Source organism: Lynx rufus, unplaced genomic scaffold (assembly GCF_022079265.1).
Source record: "Lynx rufus isolate CCGP_SWC_20201006 ecotype Redwood Valley unplaced genomic scaffold, mLynRuf1.p SCAF_13, whole genome shotgun sequence".
Classification (NCBI taxonomy): domain Eukaryota; kingdom Metazoa; phylum Chordata; class Mammalia; order Carnivora; family Felidae; genus Lynx; species Lynx rufus.
This window is the reverse complement of record NW_025814827.1, coordinates 35,829,582-35,849,711: the sequence shown is the minus strand read 5'-3', so window position 1 is coordinate 35,849,711 and position 20,130 is coordinate 35,829,582. Positions and strand designations below refer to the sequence as shown.

General features: G+C 43.1%; 1 protein-coding gene across 3 annotated transcripts in view; it reads right to left on the bottom strand.

Moving 5' to 3' along the window:
- Positions 1-20,130, bottom strand: part of RASGRP1 (RAS guanyl releasing protein 1) — an 83,752-nt gene that overhangs the window by 4,089 nt on the left and 59,533 nt on the right. For all 3 annotated transcript variants that reach the window (XM_047075338.1, XM_047075339.1, XM_047075340.1), the window contains 10 exons: positions 19,057-19,230; positions 17,970-18,086; positions 15,265-15,540; positions 13,611-13,691; positions 12,248-12,352; positions 11,423-11,532; positions 10,496-10,640; positions 9,511-9,547; positions 8,601-8,753; positions 7,108-7,493 (listed from right to left, as the gene is read on the bottom strand). In XM_047075338.1, the coding sequence (XP_046931294.1) occupies positions 7,108-7,493; positions 8,601-8,753; positions 9,511-9,547; positions 10,496-10,640; positions 11,423-11,532; positions 12,248-12,352; positions 13,611-13,691; positions 15,265-15,540; positions 17,970-18,086; positions 19,057-19,230 (1,584 nt within the window). The remainder of the gene's footprint in view (positions 1-7,107; positions 7,494-8,600; positions 8,754-9,510; positions 9,548-10,495; positions 10,641-11,422; positions 11,533-12,247; positions 12,353-13,610; positions 13,692-15,264; positions 15,541-17,969; positions 18,087-19,056; positions 19,231-20,130) is intronic.

Sequence of the window (20,130 nt, the reverse complement as noted above, 5' to 3'; positions counted from 1 at the left end):
CCGTGAGATCATGACCTGAGCTGAAGTCAGACACTTAACCAACTGAACCACCCAGGTGCCCCTAGTTCTTCTCATTTTTTAATCAGACTGTGTTGTTGTTACTGAGTTGTAGGCACCCTTTATATAATTTGGATAGCAGCCCTTTATCCAGTTTATGGTTTGTGAAAATTTTCTCCTATTCTGTATGTTGCCTTTTTATTTGGTTAATTCATTGGCTTTGCAAAACCTTTTAAGTTTGATGTAGTCTCATTTGTTGATTTGCTTTTGGTGTTACATCAAAAAAAAAAAAAAAGTCATTGACAAGACCAGTGTTGAGGAGCTTCTTCCATATGTTTTCTTTTAGGAGTTTTATAGTTATCAGGTCTTATGTTTAAGTCTTTTATACATTTTGAGTTAATTTTTGTGAGTGGTGTTAAGATAGGGGTCTAATTTCATTGCTCTTGCATGTACTTGTCCAGTTTTCCCAACGCTATTTGTTGAAGAGATTATCCTTTTCCCCCTTGGGTGCTCTTGGCGCCCTTATCAAATATTAGCTCACTGTATAAGCAAGGTTTAATTCTGGGCTCTCTGTTCCACTGGTCTATGTGTCTGTTTTTGTGTCAGTACCATACTGATTTTATTGCTGTAGCATTGAGTATAGTTTGAAATCAGGAAGTATGATACCTCTGCCTTTATTCTTTTGCGGTTCCATACAAATTTTAGGATTTTTTTTTCCATTTCTGTGAAGAATGCCATTAGTATTTTAATAGGGATTTCATTGAATCTGTAGATGGCTTTGTGTAGTGTAGACATTTTAACAATTCTTCAGATCATGAACATGGGATATCTTTCCATTTGTTTGTGTCTTCAGTTTCTTTCAGCAGAGTCTTGTTTTCATTGTACAGAATTTTCACTTCCTTGGTTAAATTTATTCCTAATATTTCATTGCTTCTGGTGTTACTGTGAATAGGACAGTTTTCTTTTTCAGATGTTTCATCCTTAGTGTGTAGAAATGCAGCTGATTTCTTTATGTTGACTTTGTAGCCTGAAGCTATACCAAAATTGTTGATTAGTTCAAACAGTATTTTGGTTATTTTGGCGATTTTATATATACAGACTCATGTGCAAATACTGACAATTTTACTTCTTCCCTGATTTGGATGCTATTTTTTTTGTCTTGCCTAGCTGCTCTAAGATTTCCAGTGATATGTTGAATAAGAGTGGTGAGAGTAGGCATCCTTGTGTCTTGTTTCTGATCTTAGTGGAAAAGCTTTAACTTTTTTCCCCATTCAGTGTAATGTTAGCTGTGGGTTTATCGTTTTGGGCCCTTATGTTGAGGTATGTTCCTTCTATACCCAGTTTGGTGTTTTGTTTTGTTTTATGATGAAAGGACGTTTGCTGTATTTTGTCAAATGCCTTTTCTGCCTCTACTGAGATGATCATGTGATTTTTATCTTTCATTTTGCTAATGTGATACATTACATTTATTGATTTGCCTATGTTATCTACTTGCATTCAGTGGATAAATCCTAGTTTGGTCATGGTGTATAATCCTTTTTGTATGTTCTTGGATTTAGTTTGATAATATTTTGTTGAGGATGTTTACATCTGTATTTATCAGCAATACTGGTCTGTAGTTTTCTTGTGGTGTCCTAATCTGGCTCTGGTACCGGGTAATGCTGTTCTCTTAGAATACGTTTGGAAGCATTTCTTCCTCATTTTTTGGGAAGATTGTGAGATGAACATTTGGTAGAATTTGCCAGTGAAGCTGTCTGATCTTGGGGCTTTCTCTGTTGGCTAGGTTTTGATTACTGATATAATTTCTTTGCCCTTTATTGGTCTGTTTAGATTTTTATTTCTTCCTGATTCAGTCTTGGTAGGTTGTGTGTTTCTAGAAATTTATTTCTAGGTTATCTAATTTGTTGGCTTATAATTTTCATAATGGTCTCTTATGGTCCGATTTGTGTAGTAACAGTTGCAGTGTCTCCTTTCACATTTTTTAAAATGTATGTATGTATGTTTGTTTTGAGAGAGAGCACACAGGGAGGGAGAGAGAGAGAGAGAATCTTAAGAGAGCCCCAACACTGGGCTCGATCTCAAAACCTGAGCTGATATCAAGAGTCGGACGCTTAACCGACTGAGCCACCCAGGTGCTCCTCTTTTTGCAGTTCTAATTTTGAGACTTCTTTTTTCTCCTTAGTTTGGCTAAGGATTTGTCAATTTTATCTTTTTCAAGAACCAGGTTTTAGTTTAGTTGATCCTTTCTATTTTTCTGGACTCTTCTTCCTGCTAATTTTGGGCTTATTTAGTTTGTTCTTTTTCTAATTCTTTTAGGTTGTGTATTTGAGAAATAATTTCTTCATATATGCATTTATATAAAAGTTGTAAAAGCTCTCTGAGTTGCTTTTGCTTAATTCCATAATTTTTAAACTTCTTTTGGTTTCTTGACTCATTTGTTCAGAAATGTGTTGTCTGGTTTCTAAATATTTATAGATTTTCCAGCTTTCCTCTGGTTGATTTCTAGTTTCAGACCATGTGGTCAGAAAAAAATGGTCTGATTTCAGTCTCCTTAAATTTGCTGAGATTTGTTTTGTGCCTATCATAACACTCTGTCCTAGAAAATGTTCTTTGTGCACTTGAGAAGAATCTGTATTCTGCTGTTAGATGTTCTATATGTTAAGTCCATTTGTTTAAGAATTTGGTTCAATTCCAACGTTTCCTTGTTAATTTTCTGTCTGGGTGACCTGTTTATCATTGACATTGGGGTATTGAAACTCCATGTTATGACTATTTTTGTCTACTTCTCCCTTTAGATCTGTTAGTATTTTAGCGTTCCAATATTGGGTGTGTACATATTACTGGTGTGTTATCTTGTTGATGTATCATATCCTTTTATCATTATATGACGACCTTTGTTATGATTTTTGACTTGAAGTCTATTTTCTTTGATAAAAGTGTGGCTATTCCCGCTTTGTTTTGGTTTCTGTTTGCATGGAATATCCTCTTCCATTCCTTTATTTTCAGCTGTTTGGAGCTGAAATGAGTTTGCTTAGGCAGCATAGAATTGGGTCTTATTTTTTAACCATCGAGCCACTCTGTGACTTCTGATTGGTGAAACCAATCCATTTATATTTTAGAGTGATTATTCTTAGGTAAAGACTTACCACTGCCATCTTATTTGCCTTCTGGTTGTTTTATATCTCCATTTTCTCTTCCTCTCTATTTACCTTTGTAAAGTGATTTTTCCGTGGTGATTTGCAGTCTTTTTTTTTTAATGTTTTGTGGTGATCTTTTTTTGCTCTGTGGTTACCATGTAACTTATGTATAAATGATAAATGGTCCTTTTTATCTTAAAAAATTTTTTTAACTTTGAGAGACAGAGTGTGAGTGCGGGAGGGGCAAAGAGAGGGAGACACAGAACTGGAAGCAGGCTCCAGGCTCTGAGCTGTGAGCACAGAGCCCAACGCGGGGCTTGAACCGAAAAGGCGTGAGATCGTGACCTGAGGTGAGGTCGGACACTTAACCGACTGAGCCACCCAGGCACCCCAATATGTGTTTATTTTTGAGAGAGAGACAGCATGCAAGCAGAGAGGGAGACATAGAATTAAAAGCAGGCTTCAGGCTCTGAGCTGTTAGCACAGAGCCTGACTCGGGACTTGAACTCACGAACCACGAGATTGTGACCTGAGCCGAAGTCAGACACTTAACCAACTGACCCAGGTGCCCCTTGGTCCTTTTTATTGCCTTTGTTTACCTATAAAGGTTCTACTTTTTTATTTCTTCCTTTTTATATTTATGTCACAACTTATCTTTTTTTACTGTGAATTCATTGAGAAATTATAGTAGCTATAGTTATCTTTAATGCTCCTTTCCTGAGGCCTTTATACTCTAAGAGGTTGAATACACCATTCTAATATAGTCACAGTTTTCTGTTTATTTCTCATCACTGGTGGAATTTTATGTACTTTCATTTGCTTTTATGTCACTAATTAGCATCTTTTCATTTCAGTTTGGAGAACTACTTTCAGCATTTCTTGCAAGGCAGGTCTCATGGTGGTGAGTTCCTTCACATTTTGTCTGAGAAAGCATTTTACCTTTGTATCTGAAAGGTGAGTTGACTGAAAGGTATTCTTGATGGGCAATTTTTATCTTTTACTACTTTGTCATTGCACTCTCTCATGGCCTTCGAGTGTCTGCTGAGAAACCTGACAGCTAATGGGGGTTCCTTTGTAGGTTTCTCCTTTTTCTCCAGTCTCTTAGATTCTTTATCACTGACTTCTGACAGTTGCTTAGAACGTCTTGAATAAGGTCTTTGTACATTAATTGAGTGGTCCATTAGCTTCTTGGACTTGTGTTCTCCAATTTCTTCTCCATGTTGAAGAAATTCTCAGCTATTATTTCTCTAAATATGCTCTCTCTCCCTTTTCCTTCTGGTAGCCCTGTTACAGTTTTCTCATTATATCTGATAGCTTTTGCAGGGTTTCTTCACTTTTTAGTTCTCTTGCCTCTTCTGAATCATTTCTAAATTCCTATCCTCTCAGTTGTTAGCTCTTGATCTGATTTCCTAAGCTTTCTAGTCTACTACATTCTGTATCTCATTGAATTCTTTAGCTCTGGAATCTCTGGTGTTTTTAAAAAAATTTCAGTCTTTGTGCTAATTAACTCCTTCTGTTCATTAGTTTTATTCTTTGGTTTATTGAATAGTTTTCTGAGTTGAATCTCTTCATAACAACTATTCTGAATTCTTGATCAGTTAAGATCCCAATATTCCACACCTTTGAGTTTGGTTGTTGGAATATACTGTGATTTCTCAGAGTATTCGATGAAACGTGCCTCTGCCATCACATGTGAAGTAGCACACACTTTTCTTGTTGATTTTGTTACAGTTCAACAGACAGGCAGTTAAATCCTTTCTGTTTTTCCTAAGGTGGCCACATGCTGTAGCTCAAGTTTTGGGTTTCTTTTTACCTGAGCTGACTTCGGTGGTGTAGTTGGGAGTGTGTGCTAAAAAAGTTGGTGTACACAGTGCTGGAGGGGTGCCCGTGGCATGAGAGGGGATCCTCCAGTGGGGGTGCTCCTGGAGGTCCGTGGGCAAACCTGCGGAAACCCCAAGGGAGGCAGCGGGGAATGTGTTCCTTCAGTGCCCGTTGTTATTCTCGTCTGCCTCTTTCCTCTCTTTCCCCCTAGTCCTGGAGGTCCCTGTTTAGAAATCTGAGCGCTGTTGGAGAGAAAGGGGTCCCTCCAAATGCAGCCTATGCAGCCAGGTGGTTGGTCAGTCACCCCTCGTGCTTTCCCTGTCCTCTGTGAGGGAGGACGCCTCCAAACGCCCCCCTGGCTGGCAGGACCTCCACTTCTCTATCTTCCTTGCATGTCCACCCTGGTTTGCACTCTCCAGTAGTGCTCTCACCTGATCATGGCAAGACGGGCACGCAGGGTCACCAGTTCCCTTGGATCCAAAGCCCCCTCTGAGGTCCTGTCCACCTATTTAAAAAAGTCTCCTGGGTACGTAACACAGTCACTTTTTGTTTGGTGATGGATAACCAGTTTGTTGTAAATAAAGGGGCGAGTGAAAAGGTACAATTCCCGCTGCCATGATGACGTCTCTTGTCTTCGGACTTGGAATCCGGTGTTGTTATATCAGATTGATGACTCCCTCCCCACAAATGTGGGCAATTTCTGGGTGATTTGCATACGAGTTGTTTCTCAAAAATTAGCTAGCGATGTGCTAGGTAATGTGTCAGACGATAACAGTAATTATTCACAATCTGCAGCAAGTCGTAGAGAGCATGGATTCTTGGCCTTGTATTTTACACAAGAGCAAGTAAGGTGCAGTTTAACAGCTAGTTTAAGAAATGTCTGGGACTAGAATCACAAGTCTTTGTCCCCAAGACCAGAGTTCTTGTAAGCTGCTTTTGGCAGTTTCTACCCCTAAAGAGAAAGGGGTTTGTGTAAGTTAAAGCATGTCTTAAAACATTCTGAGCAAGAGAATACCTTTCATCTAGAAAACCTGGTATTTTTTCATCTGTTCCTCTTAACATTACGTTCTTTGTTCAAAGCACCAAGAGTTTCACATATGTTATCTAACTTGTTTCTTCAAATGTTTCTAGGAGTCTTTGACAGGGAAGGAACAACACTGAGGACAAGGTAGGGAATTCTGAGGCCCTTTTGGGCAATTTCACTACATAGAATTATTTAAGGAATTCTAGCTACTGGATGTTGATTTTGGGTTTGTACTGATAGGCCTCCAAAAACACATGGCCAACCTGGATGTTTTGGAAAAAAGAAAACCTTTAATAAAGTGAGTGATAATGTTAGATCTAAGCATCCCTAGTTACCCATCACTGGTAGGAACCTGAGCCAGCCCTCAACATGACCCCTGGACTCCAAATACTCAATCCTGTCAGCCAATTACTAACATCTTCTTTTTGTTTGAACTGCCTGTTGTCCTTTTCCTTATCCTCTTCTTGCACTATGCCCTTTTCTCTGTGGGGCATCTTATAATTAGGACCTCCTAAGCCTAACCAAAAAAAGGAAGCTCCTGGTACTATAACGGTTACCAGTTTATACATTATATTATATACAGCTGTGTATCTGCCAGATACTGTCTAATGTATTTACAAGATCAAGGTATTACAAGAACAAGATCAAGGTATTACAAGATGTACAAGATGTATTTCCTTGCTCATTTATATTAAGAGGAAGGCTTACATGCTTTTTTGGGGAGATGCTTAGGCAACCGTAAAAGTCCCAAAACATCCTGATGAGTAGGTTAACAAAGACCTCTAGGGGAGGAGGATTTAATTTCATCTAGAAAAAGGGTGTGGTGTCAGCACAGTAGAGCTGACCAGTAGAAACTGTTTTTTCTCAAGGAGGCTGTTGTGAACACACTTTGGGCCTGGCACCAACACTTTAAAATGGTACCTTTCTGGCATACAGGGAGCCCTGTCGGTCTTGTTCTACTCATGTAATGTGAGCCAGGGCCTCCACTGGTTTGAAAGAAAGCCAGAATCCTTTCTGTTCTTTTGTGGCTCTATCCTACGAGTAGTCAACCTGGTCAGCGTCTTCAGCGCTCTTCCCTGGGTTAGCCCCACTTCTCTCGGCGTCTGAAAGAAAAGAAAAGGAAGGTACCTGTTCCAGCTCCTGGTAGGTTGGCAGTCTGAGATGACGGAGATCCTCCTTTGATTTTATGAGGGATTCTTTATTCTCCCACTTGACAAAAGCCCGCTTTCTGACCAAGACTGGGCTGGGGCAAGGAGATGTGGGACTAGGAAGCACATACAGAGTATCCTGGGCTGTCTTCCTTGGGGAAGAGAGCACAAAGGGGCCACAGGGACGCTCACTGCCAAGCCAAGGCGGGGATTCCGTCTGGGTGGCCTTGTGGGCGACAGTCCTCTTCAGCCGAACAGAAATCTTCTGTGAGGACACTCCCATGAGCATGATGGTCCGATCTTTACTTTCGTCACTGTGTTCCACAGCCTCCCCATTAGGGAATGTGAAAGGTCCCTCCTCAGGTGCTGTAGGAAGATACGTGGCATGTTGGTACTCTAGTCAGAAAAACAGACTCAACTGACAACTTTCTTATTCTAGGCCCAAAGTGGACTCATTTGCAGGCACCCTCTTTAGGGGATAAAGGCTACCAGAGCCACTGGTGCCAGGCTGCATCTACCCAGAGAAACAGGCATTTTTCTATTTGCACAAAGGCTGCCCAGAAGATTTGTTTCTGCAGGTAAGCTCAAGTCCCTGCCTCAGTGCAAGAGAAACGGTCTATGAATATTAAGTAAACATTAAAAAAAAAATTCTTTTTATTTCAGAGCATATGTGAATGAGGGGGAAGGGGCAGAGAGGAGAGACAATCCTGAGGAGGATCCACTCTTATAGCCCAGGTGATGTGGGGCTCAAACTCACCAACCGTGAGTTCATGACCTGAGCTGAAATACAGAGTCCGATGCTTAACCGACAGCCACCCAGGGGTCCCAGTCCATAAATATTTTCTGTGGACCCTGGGATTTGGGAGCTCTCAGCATTCAAGGTTTGGTCCTATTATAGGAGCAGGTAGGAGTTTTCTTTGGGACCCATTTGTATATTGGGAATAGCATAGGCACCCTTGCCCAGGACCCAGCCTGGATAGTGTACAAATCCAACGTGGCTTCTGGACAACAAAAAAATTTCTAATACTAGAAACCTTATAAGGATCCTAGTTTAACTTTCCCCCAGAGGACGTAATTTAACACTAAATTTTTACCCAAATAAAGTTCAAAACTGTAATTAACAGAAGTATCAGAATATTTAAATTACTGTATTTATCCTAAAGTAACAACCCTGTATTTTTTGGAGGAGCGTTTTGGATGATGATATTTTGTATCTCCATCTTTTAACTTTTCTTTAATAGGCCCCAGACCTTCATGCTGCTCTCTGCCACCTTTCTCCCAACAAAATGTGTATTTTATGTGACAGAATTGTGGTCCCTAAAGATGATGTTTAACTCTGAAAATGTGTCTTCCACAATGGTGTCTGTGGTGGTTTCTATTAAGAATGGGAAGGACAAAGGTCATCTTTCCTCCCCGAAAACTTTACCCTTCCCACTTCACTTTCCAAGAGGAATGTTCTCAGTGTCTCCTTACCATGGAGCAGGTCTTTGGCTCCCAGTGAGCAAAGGCTGGATGTTGGCCCTCCAGGGGTACTGTTCTCGGTTATTGCTGCTGGGTTCTTGGCTCGCTTCTTGCACTCAAACACAACCAGATCTTTGCATTGTTTGTGGCAGTTCATCCCGCAGTCTGTGGACAAGACAGCCTAGTCAGGAAGGCTTTGGCTTTCTTTTCCAGAGTCTCAAAACCACACTCATGCAGGGCTGTCTTGTCACACATGCCTGTCCTAGTCTGGAGCTAGGACACCTGCTATTCCTAATGAACCTAGTAGTCGTATTTGGTCAACTCTGGATCTTACCATATTGCTGTAGCCCTTATCATGAGTCTCAAGCAGCATCCACTGTCTTGGAGACAAGTCATGTCCTAGTCATCCTGCATATACTGCCTACCTTAAGGAGACCCCCTAAAGGCTCCCAGCTCTTAGGTCTTACTCTTTCTTCCTTGCAGTAAAAGTCTCCTGTCCACTCCTGAATTTTTCTAGTCATAAGGAAGGACAATTAGGCCCTGAGGTACCTACTGATAAACGGAAAACTGGCAAGGCCCTTTGGTAATCACTTCCATTCCCAAAGTGCCTTTCCTTAGGGACCCACCTTTTCATGGCCATATGGAAGCCTCTCCCACCAGCGATCTCTGTTTCCAGAACAACCCACACAGAGAGAGGACCTTGCAAGGGGAAGCTTTATAACTGGTCACCCAGGCATTCCTCTTCTCTGTGGTGGCAGTCACTCTCAGTGGGTGCTCTAGGGAAGCCAGTTTGGGGATGAGGCTGTAAGCTGCACTGAGAAGTTGTGGATTCAATGGACAACTACTATCGGTAAAAAAATGCTTTATTAGGAGAGCGTCAAAGACCAGAAAAAGCAAGACAATCCACAAAACTGAGCCTTACCTTTACATCGGTATCCTTGTTTGATCACTCCCCAGAGCTATGAGACAAGATAGGAGACAGTTAGAGCACACTATACATCCTTCATCAATCTGGTATTAGGCGAGACATTGATACCCATTCTTTGTGCTCTCTTCCTCAAGGAAGAAAAGCCTTGTTTATCTCCTGTCTTAACCCTCCTGACCTTAAACTGCAAACACGAAGATTTTGTGATCACAGTCTCATGCTCTCAAGAAGCTCAGTAGTGTGGACTTATGGCCTAGGCCTTTTTTTAATTTTTTTTAATGTTTATTTCTGAAGGAAAGAGAGACTGAGCATGAGTGGGGGAAGAGCAGAGAGAGGGAAACACAGAATCCGAAGCAGGCTCTGAGCTGTCAGCACTGAGCCCTATGAGGGGCTCAAACTCCCAAACTGTGAGATCATGACCTGAGCCGAAGTCGAACACTTAACAGCCTGAGCTACCCAGGCACCTCTATGGTCTAGGCCTTCTTGAGGCTTGAAGTAGATGAATCAAAGAATAAACAGGTTTCTCAGAACTCCAAACTAAAGAACAAGTATACAGAACTCTGTGGTCAGGGATTAGGTTGGACAGGGCTGGGACAGAGGAGGGGCAGAGCTACATGGCTTCTTAACAGCAGTTCCTTTTGAAGGGGGAAGAGCAGGGATGTCTCCTATTTTTTTTTTTTTTCTAACATTGGAAACAGCATCTGAATATAATTACTTAAAAAGTATGTCCCAAATATAACATTTCCTTACCATTTGTCCCAAGCCTCATGCACCAGAGGTAAAAACAATATCCGGAAGAAATGGTAACATTAAATTCAAGTTAACCATGCATCAAACCATTTGAGAACAAGGTTATTAGAGCTTAGGCTCTAAGCTGGCATAGTTGATAAGGGTTATGAGGTCTGTGCCTGGCCTAAAGCTCATTCATACCGTCTCATACCCCTCTTCAAGTTCGACCTGAAGCACTCTAGGAACAACTTACAAATCCAGCACAGTTGTCACAGAAAGTAGGTTTCAGGTAGGTGGTCTCTTGGAAGTTGTGAGGAAAGCCCAGGCCGAGCTTGGAGTAGATGGAGCTGGCTCTCATGAAGTAGGCCGTTATCTCCTCTCTGCTGATGAGGCCTTCCCTGCCAGCGGGCGACAGTCCAGGTGTGAGTAGGGTCTGAGGTAGCGAGACTGGCTTCTAGCCTTAGAAACTCACCTTTTTTGTTTTGCTTTTTGTTTTTAATTTTTTTTTAAGTTGATTTATTTGAACAATCTCTATAACCACACGTGGAGCGCAAACTCACTACCTCAAGGTCAGGAGCTGCACATGCTCCACCGACTGAGCCAGCCAGGCACCCCTCACTTTTGTTTCTATCCTTGCGTGGCAGTACAGCACATAGGACTGAGGATTACTTCCATGAGCCCTCTTAAATAGCGATACATGGACAGCATGTAATAAAGAGGTGACGTGGTAGTATCCACTTCTACACAGGTGTTATCTGGCCAAAGCAGGTTTTCCTAGCAAATTTTAAGACTTGAAAAAAGAAATGGAAACTGCGTATAGGGAGAGAAATACCTTATGCTGCGGTTTGCCTTTAGACAGTACATGACATATAACTGGAACCCACGTGCCATACCTTTGATTTCACACAGAAAACCAAGAGAGCTTCTATCAACTTCAGAAAAATAGGCAAGGTATTAATAAATAGTTGTTTCTCATAATCTGTAGCCAGAAGGAAGACTAAAGTTTTTCTTATTTCTTGTTGACTAAACTGGCAGGTTTATGAAATTTTCAGTTCTGAGACATTTAACACAGATGTGTTTTTTATTGTCTGTTGTGATCTGAACCAAAACCAGACAGGCATTCATGTGATGATTGCTCCCTTAGCACCAAGAGCCTCATATTCCATACACAGACCCTCACCTGTCTTTGTCCATCACACAGAAGGAAAAGGGGAAACTGGCGGCAATCTTCTCAAACTCTTCCTGAGAAATGTATCCATCCTGGTCATGATCATAGTTCTTGAAGACCGACTGTGAAAAAAGGAGTTTCTCTGGTGATTACCAAAGCGAAACCGATCGTTTCTCCCTTTAGCCAAATGACAAAGGGTTGAGCATCTGATAAAAGCCTCTCCTCAGTCTGAATGAGAGGACACGGTTCCCTCAGGTCCATTAGTGTACCAATCGTGCCGTCTGCCCGGTGCCTGCGTGCTCCTAGCTCACTGCACAGGGGTGTCCCCTCTGCTCTGCCCCCCTTCCACTGCTTCTGTGAACAGCCCAGCTGCAAGTGCTCCCTGCCCTGTAGTCCTCTACTAATTATTCTGACACGTACTGGCTCTCACTTTTCTGTTATGCTGGATTGGTCCATAAGGATGAATATAGGCACACACTCTCCTCAGCAGTTAACCATGAAGAGAATCAGGAGGGCCAAATTTGCAGTATTAGATTCTCCTTATTATCCTTATTTCTACTAAAACCCTTCTACCACCTCTCTGCCCCCAAATCCACTGCAATGCTCTCCTGCTTGGTCTCTAAGAGGAGACACACACCCCCGCAACAGGAGGTCAAAGCGTGTTGGCAAAATGTAACCTATGAACTGTCCTGCAGGCACAATATGAGGTGTGCGCTAGGAACAAGTGTCAGGTTTCCCACCTTTGCGCGTCTGCCACCGTGTCCCCCAGGCCGCATACAGAACTATGCCAGTTTGTATGTGCCTTGCTTCCGTCTGCCGGAGCACAGCTGTACTTACATCCACCATCCTCTGGACGTGTTTGCTTATGGTCTTTGGGTCAGGTTTGGGAGATACTCCAGAAGCCCAGTCCACTACTACTGGGGGCTTTGAAGGCGTTAGTGGCTGAAATGAAATATTCAGAGAAATCCCTGTGACTATAAAGCACTACAACCAGCAGCAACTTCCTTTCCCACTACCTGATGGCTGCATCTATGGACAGCCCTCAACTATGTGCCAGGAACTGAGAGCCGGTGGAACTGAAATCTTGAGCTCTAATCCTGGCTAATAACAACTGTTGTGCTTCATAGGTGACAAAATGCTTCTCACGTATATTATCTCCATCTACAGATAATTTAAACTTACCCATTAGACTTTCTGTCAAACTGTCAGCAAAAGACTGGATCATTTAAATTTCCTCTCTGTTCTCTACTTACTGGTTAATAAAGATGTGGATGAGGAGAAAAACAGCTAAAAGGCAGGATAACACAAGGAAGAAAGCCTGAGGCCTGGACAAGGAGAGATGGAATCCATTCCTAAATATTTGAGACTTAACCCAAATGGAGGAAGGTACCCTTTCCATGGAAATGCCTCTAACACCCTGAAAGTGGAACCTGCTAAGTATTTTCAGTGAACAGCTTTCATTAGAGTAGGAGCTAGAACTTGATCTTTCGGTTGTAGAGACAGTATCATGTAGCCACCTGAACAGACAAATTGAATTTCTTATGTGTGGATAACTCTCTCCCCTGAGTACTATCTGGGGACTGGGCAGCTTCCCTGGAGACTGCAGGGGAATTCTGGTCCTTCACAAGGAAAACAAATTTTCACCTGCCTGTACGGGAGGTGGGGCGAGACAACCTGTGTAGATTCTTCCTTGCAGCACCAGGACTGCACTGTTGTGAGGACTTGTCAGCACAAGAGGTCAAAAGACCCAGGAGACTGTCCTTTCTGACCCAGATGAATACAGGATGATCTCTACAGCTTTACTAAGTAGTATACACTTATCATCAAAAAATCAGAGAAGAGAAACGAATGATGTGAGGATACTTTATAATAGGAAGGAGATGTCACTATGGCCCGTGACACCATCTCCCTCCTCAGTAAACCACTGACTGACTGCACCTGTCATTTGGATGTGCTTAGGGCATATATTTACAGTTCCTGTATTAGTCTGATCCCTTCAAGTAGACTGCAGGCTCTTTCTGGCCAAGAATTACTTGTACATATGGTGAAGTTTTCTCTGTGCCTAGCACAAGGTTGGGCAGAGTGGAAACACAGTACTTATCACATAAAGATTTGTTCCTTAAGATGATGAGCTCGATGAGCAACTTGTAAAGCACCTGTTACATGCAGCAATCTTAGCATAAAAATATGAACAACTCACTGGGGCTTTGTGGTTCCTTGGTTCCCGGGCATAGGACAACTCATAGATTTCATCTTCAGTGTAGTAGAGATCTAAGGACAACTGCAGATCAAAACAGAACAGGGTTAACTGCTAGGATGTTGTTTGCCTTTCCCAGGGTTGATGGGTTTCTTTCTTGGTACCTCCTCCTCTCCTGTTGTTTATTTACTCTTCTAGGCTCTTTGTTTTTAAGATTCACAAAGCTTAGAGGGCGTAACACTTGGTACTGCAATAAGGCAAACATTAGCTCCTTCTTATTAAAATGTTTTAAATTTTGGAGAAGTTTCAAGATGTCCTCTTTTAAGATCTGATTTAATATCTAAGCCTGTATCTAGAGCTTAGGCAGAAGGCTCTATGTGGTCAGATGGTCCACACCTCACTTGTTCTCTACAACAACCCAGTTTAAATGACAACAGGTATTATAAAATGATACTAAGAGTTAATCAATTTCATATAACTAATCTTGTTTGTAACCTAGAGTCTACGGATGGCTTCAAGAGGTCCAGAACTCGTGTCTATTTTTCTGGGAGGTTCATGGTTTTCATCACATGATTTGTGATCCAAGAAAGTTAAGATTTGGTACATCTTTTTAACAGACAATGTCTAAGGCCAAGGCCTGCCACAGTCATCTAGCCGGTTAGCAAAAGGGCTAACATTAGACCCCAGCTGGCTATGAATCCTGGGGCTCTATCAGAATCATGATGTGAAGGAGGAAGATGCTGTAACAGTTACTCCATTCTACAAAAATACAGATAAAAAGTTGTATAATTTTAGAACTGAGAAGTTATAAGTTATCCCAGAGAGTAATCTCTGATTTACAGAGGAGGAAACAGATTTAGAGTTACATGCCCACAGTCACACAGTGGTGAGCTACAGAATCATGCTTTTGGAAGGGAGTTTATCTGACCATGCAGGTAGGCTCCTGTACCACCACATGTGTTCACCTATTATTATTTTTTTTTTAATTTTTTTTTTTCAACGTTTATTTTTTTGGGGACAGAGAGAGACAGAGCATGAACGGGGGAGGGGCAGAGAGAGAGGGAGACACAGAATCGGAAACAGGCTCCAGGCTCTGAGCCATCAGCCCAGAGCCTGACGCGGGGCTCGAACTCACGGACTGGGAGATCGTGACCTGGCTGAAGTCGGACGCTTAACCGACTGCGCCACCCAGGCGCCCCTGTGTTCACCTATTCTTGACTCGAATGCCTCCATTTTGTTTGCTTTTTTTACTCACTGCCTTACCCTTTTGTAACTGAGAATACACTATCCCTAACTCTTAAGAAGTTTTGTATCCTAATTTGTTATCAGCTTCCTTCCTCCCAGAAAGTTGAGGATTGCTTTTGTAGCTGGGGGCAAGAAACAATTCTAGGATTCTGGAGGGCATACTGCTCAGGAGCATAACCTCTGGAGTCCTACCACCTGGGTGTGAACCCAGGTTCTGCTGCTTACTCACGTGTGGTCCTCTGACACGTCATATCCTTATGCCTCAGTATCCATGTCCAAACAATGGAGATGATGGTAGTACCTACTCCATTGTGTTTCATGAAAATGAACTGAGCTAATACTTGGTAAGGCGCAGAGAGTGGTGTGTGGCATACGGACAGCCCTCAGTAATTGCCTCCCGTGTGAGCCTCACCGTCAGCAGGTGCACCAAGTCCTTGTTGGCTTCCAGGGGTGGGGCCACCTCTTGCAGCTGGACCAGTTCGTTGATATGATTATAAAGAGCCAGCAGCTTGTGGACGTTCACCTTCCCATCCTCCAGGTAATCGGGCATGGCCTCGTAGAGGGAGATGAGGTCCTTGAGGTGCACCCCCAGGATGGGAATCTTGAATTGGGTGCACTCCCCGTAGGCTCGCCGGTAGTTGTCATAGTTTCTACAGGAGGACAGGAGCTCGGTCATCTCCCCCAGAACCTACAAAACAGAAGAGACCCATTCACAGGTGCCCACCAGGCAGGGTGTACTGTCCGCAGAGGCCACCTTGTTTCCTCTCAGCCTCTCCCACTATTTCACCCCATCCCTAATTTGTCAGGCAGGAGGTGATACGCTCAAAGCTACAGACTGTGACTCCCAGATTTAAAAAAGTCTAGCTGACTTCAAATGTCAGAGTGTATTTACACACACAAAGTATGCTTTACTTGATTGTACTATCTACTGGGAAATTTTAAGTGAGGTCTTATTTTTATACTGAAATTTATTTTTTTTTTTAATTTATTTTTTTTTTTTCAACGTTTATTTATTTTTGGGACAGAGAGAGACAGAGCATGAACGGGGGAGGGGCAGAGAGAGAGGGAGACACAGAAATCGGAAACAGGCTCCAGGCTCTGAGCCATCAGCCCAGAGCCCGACGCGGGGCTCGAACCCATGGACCGCGAGATCCTGACCTGGCTGAAGTCGGACGCTTAACCGACTGCGCCACCCAGGCGCCCCTATACTGAAATTTAAACATAAAAATAAAAACCTGAGATAAAAATGAAAACGGTCCAAGAATATACAGCAGAGAGTAAGTGTCCCCCTGACCTCTGTCCCCACGCCATGCAGTTCCCCTCCCTAGTATCCTCTGAATGCTTCCAGAGACACGTGTGGAATGTGATGTCGGAAGTGCTGACCGTCGCAGGCATGGGGAACAGCTGGGAGCTTCAGTGGTCTATTGAGCGTTTGTCTGACTTACGCTGCCCTCTGTGGGCCTTCTCTCAGCGGTTCTCAGAACAGGCCTACGTCAAGGAAGCAGGTGATGTTCCACTCACAGACTGAAATCCTGAACCAGAAACTGAACCAATAGACCAATTTCCAGCAGAAGGCATGTGACAATGTGAGGCCGAGGCCCCGGGGAGCTCTTCATTAGGGCTTCCGGCCCAGGAAAGGGCAGGTCTGTACAGCATAAAAAGGGAGCAGCCACCTCTGGTATTCTTGTCAAATATGCCTGGTTCAAGGTGGCAGTCTACAGAACCCCAATCCCCATGCATGATGGCGGGCTTCCTCACAGGCAAAGATGGGAAGTAAAGACCACTAATTATGTTACAGCACAAAATATTTTAAACACTGCTGGAAATTCCTTTAATAAAATTGTGGCCTAAGAAGTACCATTTCTCCTCAGTTAAGAATTTGAGGTTTGAAGTTAGCCTCCCCCCATTCACAATGAGCTGGCAAGACAGCCTCTTCCTTACCTCTGAGCCAACAGTGCTCACATGATGAGAGACTAGCAGCAAAAATGAGATAGTTTTATTCTCCTTAGAAGGTGAAATAAACTACTAGGGGATGAGGGGATACTTGATTTAAGTCTGGCCGCAGACCACCCTGAGGGTCAAGCAGCTACAGACAAGAAACCACTGCTGTGGAGGGACCCAAGGCTAAGAGGAGCAAGGTGTATCTTGTAAGTGAAACAGCACAAGAGCATATTAATCTCCATGACTGTCTCCCTCTGTGACTTCTGAGACATGAAGAACCTTTTCAGTGGTTCCACCGAGTTCTGGCAGAACTAGTAGGGAATTGGGAGGTGGGGGTGGGGTGAGAGCAGGGATGATGAATCTGAGACTCCCCAGAAGGAGGCTGAACACCCGGGAAAAACGGGGCAATGAGACACAGGCATGTCTCCCTAAGAAGAGTCTGTCCATGCAGTTTGGGAGGCCTGGGGTTGAGGTTAGTAAGGGGGTCCTCTCCCACAAGATGGAAATGCTCAAAAGAGCAGTTAATCTGGTCCACACCAGAGCTGCATTCTTATCTCCAGTGCGTCTTCGTGGTTTGTATTCATCACAACAGCCCTATGCTATAAAGAGCTAAAGTCTATTCTGTAACATCTAAAGAATGTAGAAAAGCGCATAGGACATTTAAGAAAAATACTCCTCAACAAAACACTATCTATTACAAAGTGGCACCTGAAAAGGTCATTTTCAACTATCCAGAATGTCGTTCTCCATAGGATTTGAATAGGTAGGTTTCTAATGTGTTGCTCGCTGTACACGTCTCACATGCAAACTGAACTACAGTCAACTGAAGCACTATTTAGGAAAACATTTTGGAAAAAGTTGCTGGAGGAAGAGAGTCAGTATTAAAGACGGTGACTCCGAATATTCATAGGAGTGCAAGAGAGAGACACACATTCTTTCAACTGATCAGTTGGAACGTGTAGTAACGCTGAGCCCAGACTGAATCACAGTGACTCTCAGACCTGGGTCGTTCCCATCCTATGGGTTTTCTTGGGGTTTGCCTCCTTGGCAGTTTGCCTAATTGACAAAGGGTGATGTGCCCCGGAAAGGCTCTCTGGGTTGCCTCTTAAGGGGGAAATGTTGATGCTCATCCTGGGAATGGTACTAAGGGGCCCCGGAGAAGCCAGTAGCACTGACCTTATTGATTTCATGTGGGACGTGCGAACTTGTCTCCTTGAGCCTGGAGATTGAGCTGTGACACAGCCCACCTATCACAGCCATCAATGTATTGAAGTTCTGTAGCTGGTGGAGCTTCTGTGACACAAAAGAGATGAGAGTAGTCAATATACATGTCAGTTACACGCCTCTCAATTCGAGTCTTCCTAATACCAAAGCCTAGCAATGAGGTGTTGTAGTTGTCAGACCACTTTCCCCCTTAGGCTTAATTTCAGACCAAAGGTCCCAAATTTAGCACGGTGTCACATCTTCCTTTGTTGCACTGGATCTGCGGACCATCCTCTACATCAGTGGTTTCTAAGAACCGCCCAAAGTACTTGTTTAACCCAAAGATTTCTGGATCCAAGCACTGCTATTTGGATTCCTGGGATCTACGGCTGACCTTAGGGATAAACATTTAGGTAATATCAGAGTAGGTGGGCCATGTACTGACTTTGAGAAGCACTGGTCTTGACCACCTAGAGCTAATATTTTATATCCTTGATCCTAAATAACCAGACTTGTATTTTTAAGGACAAAGACTGTCTTTTCCGTGCAATGTCAGTGTCTATGCAAGACAGTAACTGGGAAAGGAGGTAGAATCTCGGGAATTTCAATTATGTGTTCGTACTACCTTGTTTTCCTCTTATCAAATGCTTAAACTCTGCCCTCAGACATTAAACGCAGCCATTCGACACGATATGGGCTCAAAGACCTAAGAACTGAGGTGGTCCAGCTCCAGGAAATCCTGGAAAATTTCCCTTTGCTGTGTGGGCCAGACTGGGGGCAACGATGTAGGCTGGTAAGCATCTTCTGAAAATGTTAAAAGATCTAAACAGATCTAAAACTGTATCCTGACCCCTGAGATAGTATGTATGGTCCTCACCATACTGCCCTTATATGGGAAAGAGACAAATCATCATATCTAAATCTGGGAACAGTTCAAGGCACATAAACTCCACCATGCTTTAGGAGAGGAAAGCAGCCCTAATTGATAGACTAGGTTGCAGGAAAGACGGGATACTTTAGCTCATTGCCCAGGCCAAAATTCTTAACTCTAGTCACTCACCTGAGCCACCTGGATGAACTTGATGAAGACTTCTGCCCGGAGCTGCGGGGTGGGGCGGCTGAGAACCATCAGCTGTACCCACTGGGAGATGCCGTTACACAGGGCAATGGACCGCTCCATGGTGGGGTTCTCCTTCACGCAGCTGTTCACAAGGTAATTCTGATAATCGGAGAACTGGGGAAAAAGAAATCCATCAGGACTGCCTCTGGTATTCTGGGAGATCCGAGGGGCACATCACCTCTGCTCAGTTGATTCTGCGGGACAGGGGAATTCTCGTCTTCTCCTTGCATGTCTTCCACTTGGCTGATGAGAATGGTGGGAAGGAAATCTTTCTTACTCTACCCACAGCATGGCCTCTCTCCATCAAAAGTCATCAGGCATAAGTGGATGTGTACACACACTAGTTAACCCAAATACTGTATTTGAGTAGCTACTGATTGTGTCCCTTCTAAATTCTAAAGAATATAGAACAGAAATCTCAGTATAGACAGTCCCTGCCTAGAATGGTTTGATTTAGGATTTTTTTTTTTTATTGTACAATGTTGCAAAAGCCATATGCATTCGCAAGAAACCATACTTTGAATTTTGAATCTGGACCTTTTCCCAGACTAGCCATATGCAGTACAAAACTTGTGATGCTGGGCAGCGAGCTGCAGCTCCCAGGCAGCCGTGTGATCAGGAGGGTAAACAACTGATCTGCTTACAACCATCTGTACTCATAACCAGTGTTTTCTACTTTCAGTCTTCAATAAACTATAGCAGATATTCAACATTTTATTACAAATAGGCTTTGCATCAGATTTTGCCCAAGTGTAGGCTAACGTAAGGTGCTCCAAGTACATTTAAGGTAGGCTAGGCCGAGCTATGATGCTGACAGCTTAGATGTATTACATGCATTTCGAGGTAACGATATTTTCAAGTTGAGTAAGATCTGTACTAGTTCCAGCTCTGTTGCTGAAATTAAGGGGACGAGCAGATAATCCTCTCACAAAAATCTTTTTCTCTCTCTCTCCCCTGCACCCCCAACTGTTTCTTAACTTAAAAATGGGATAACAGGGGTGCCTGGTGGCTCTG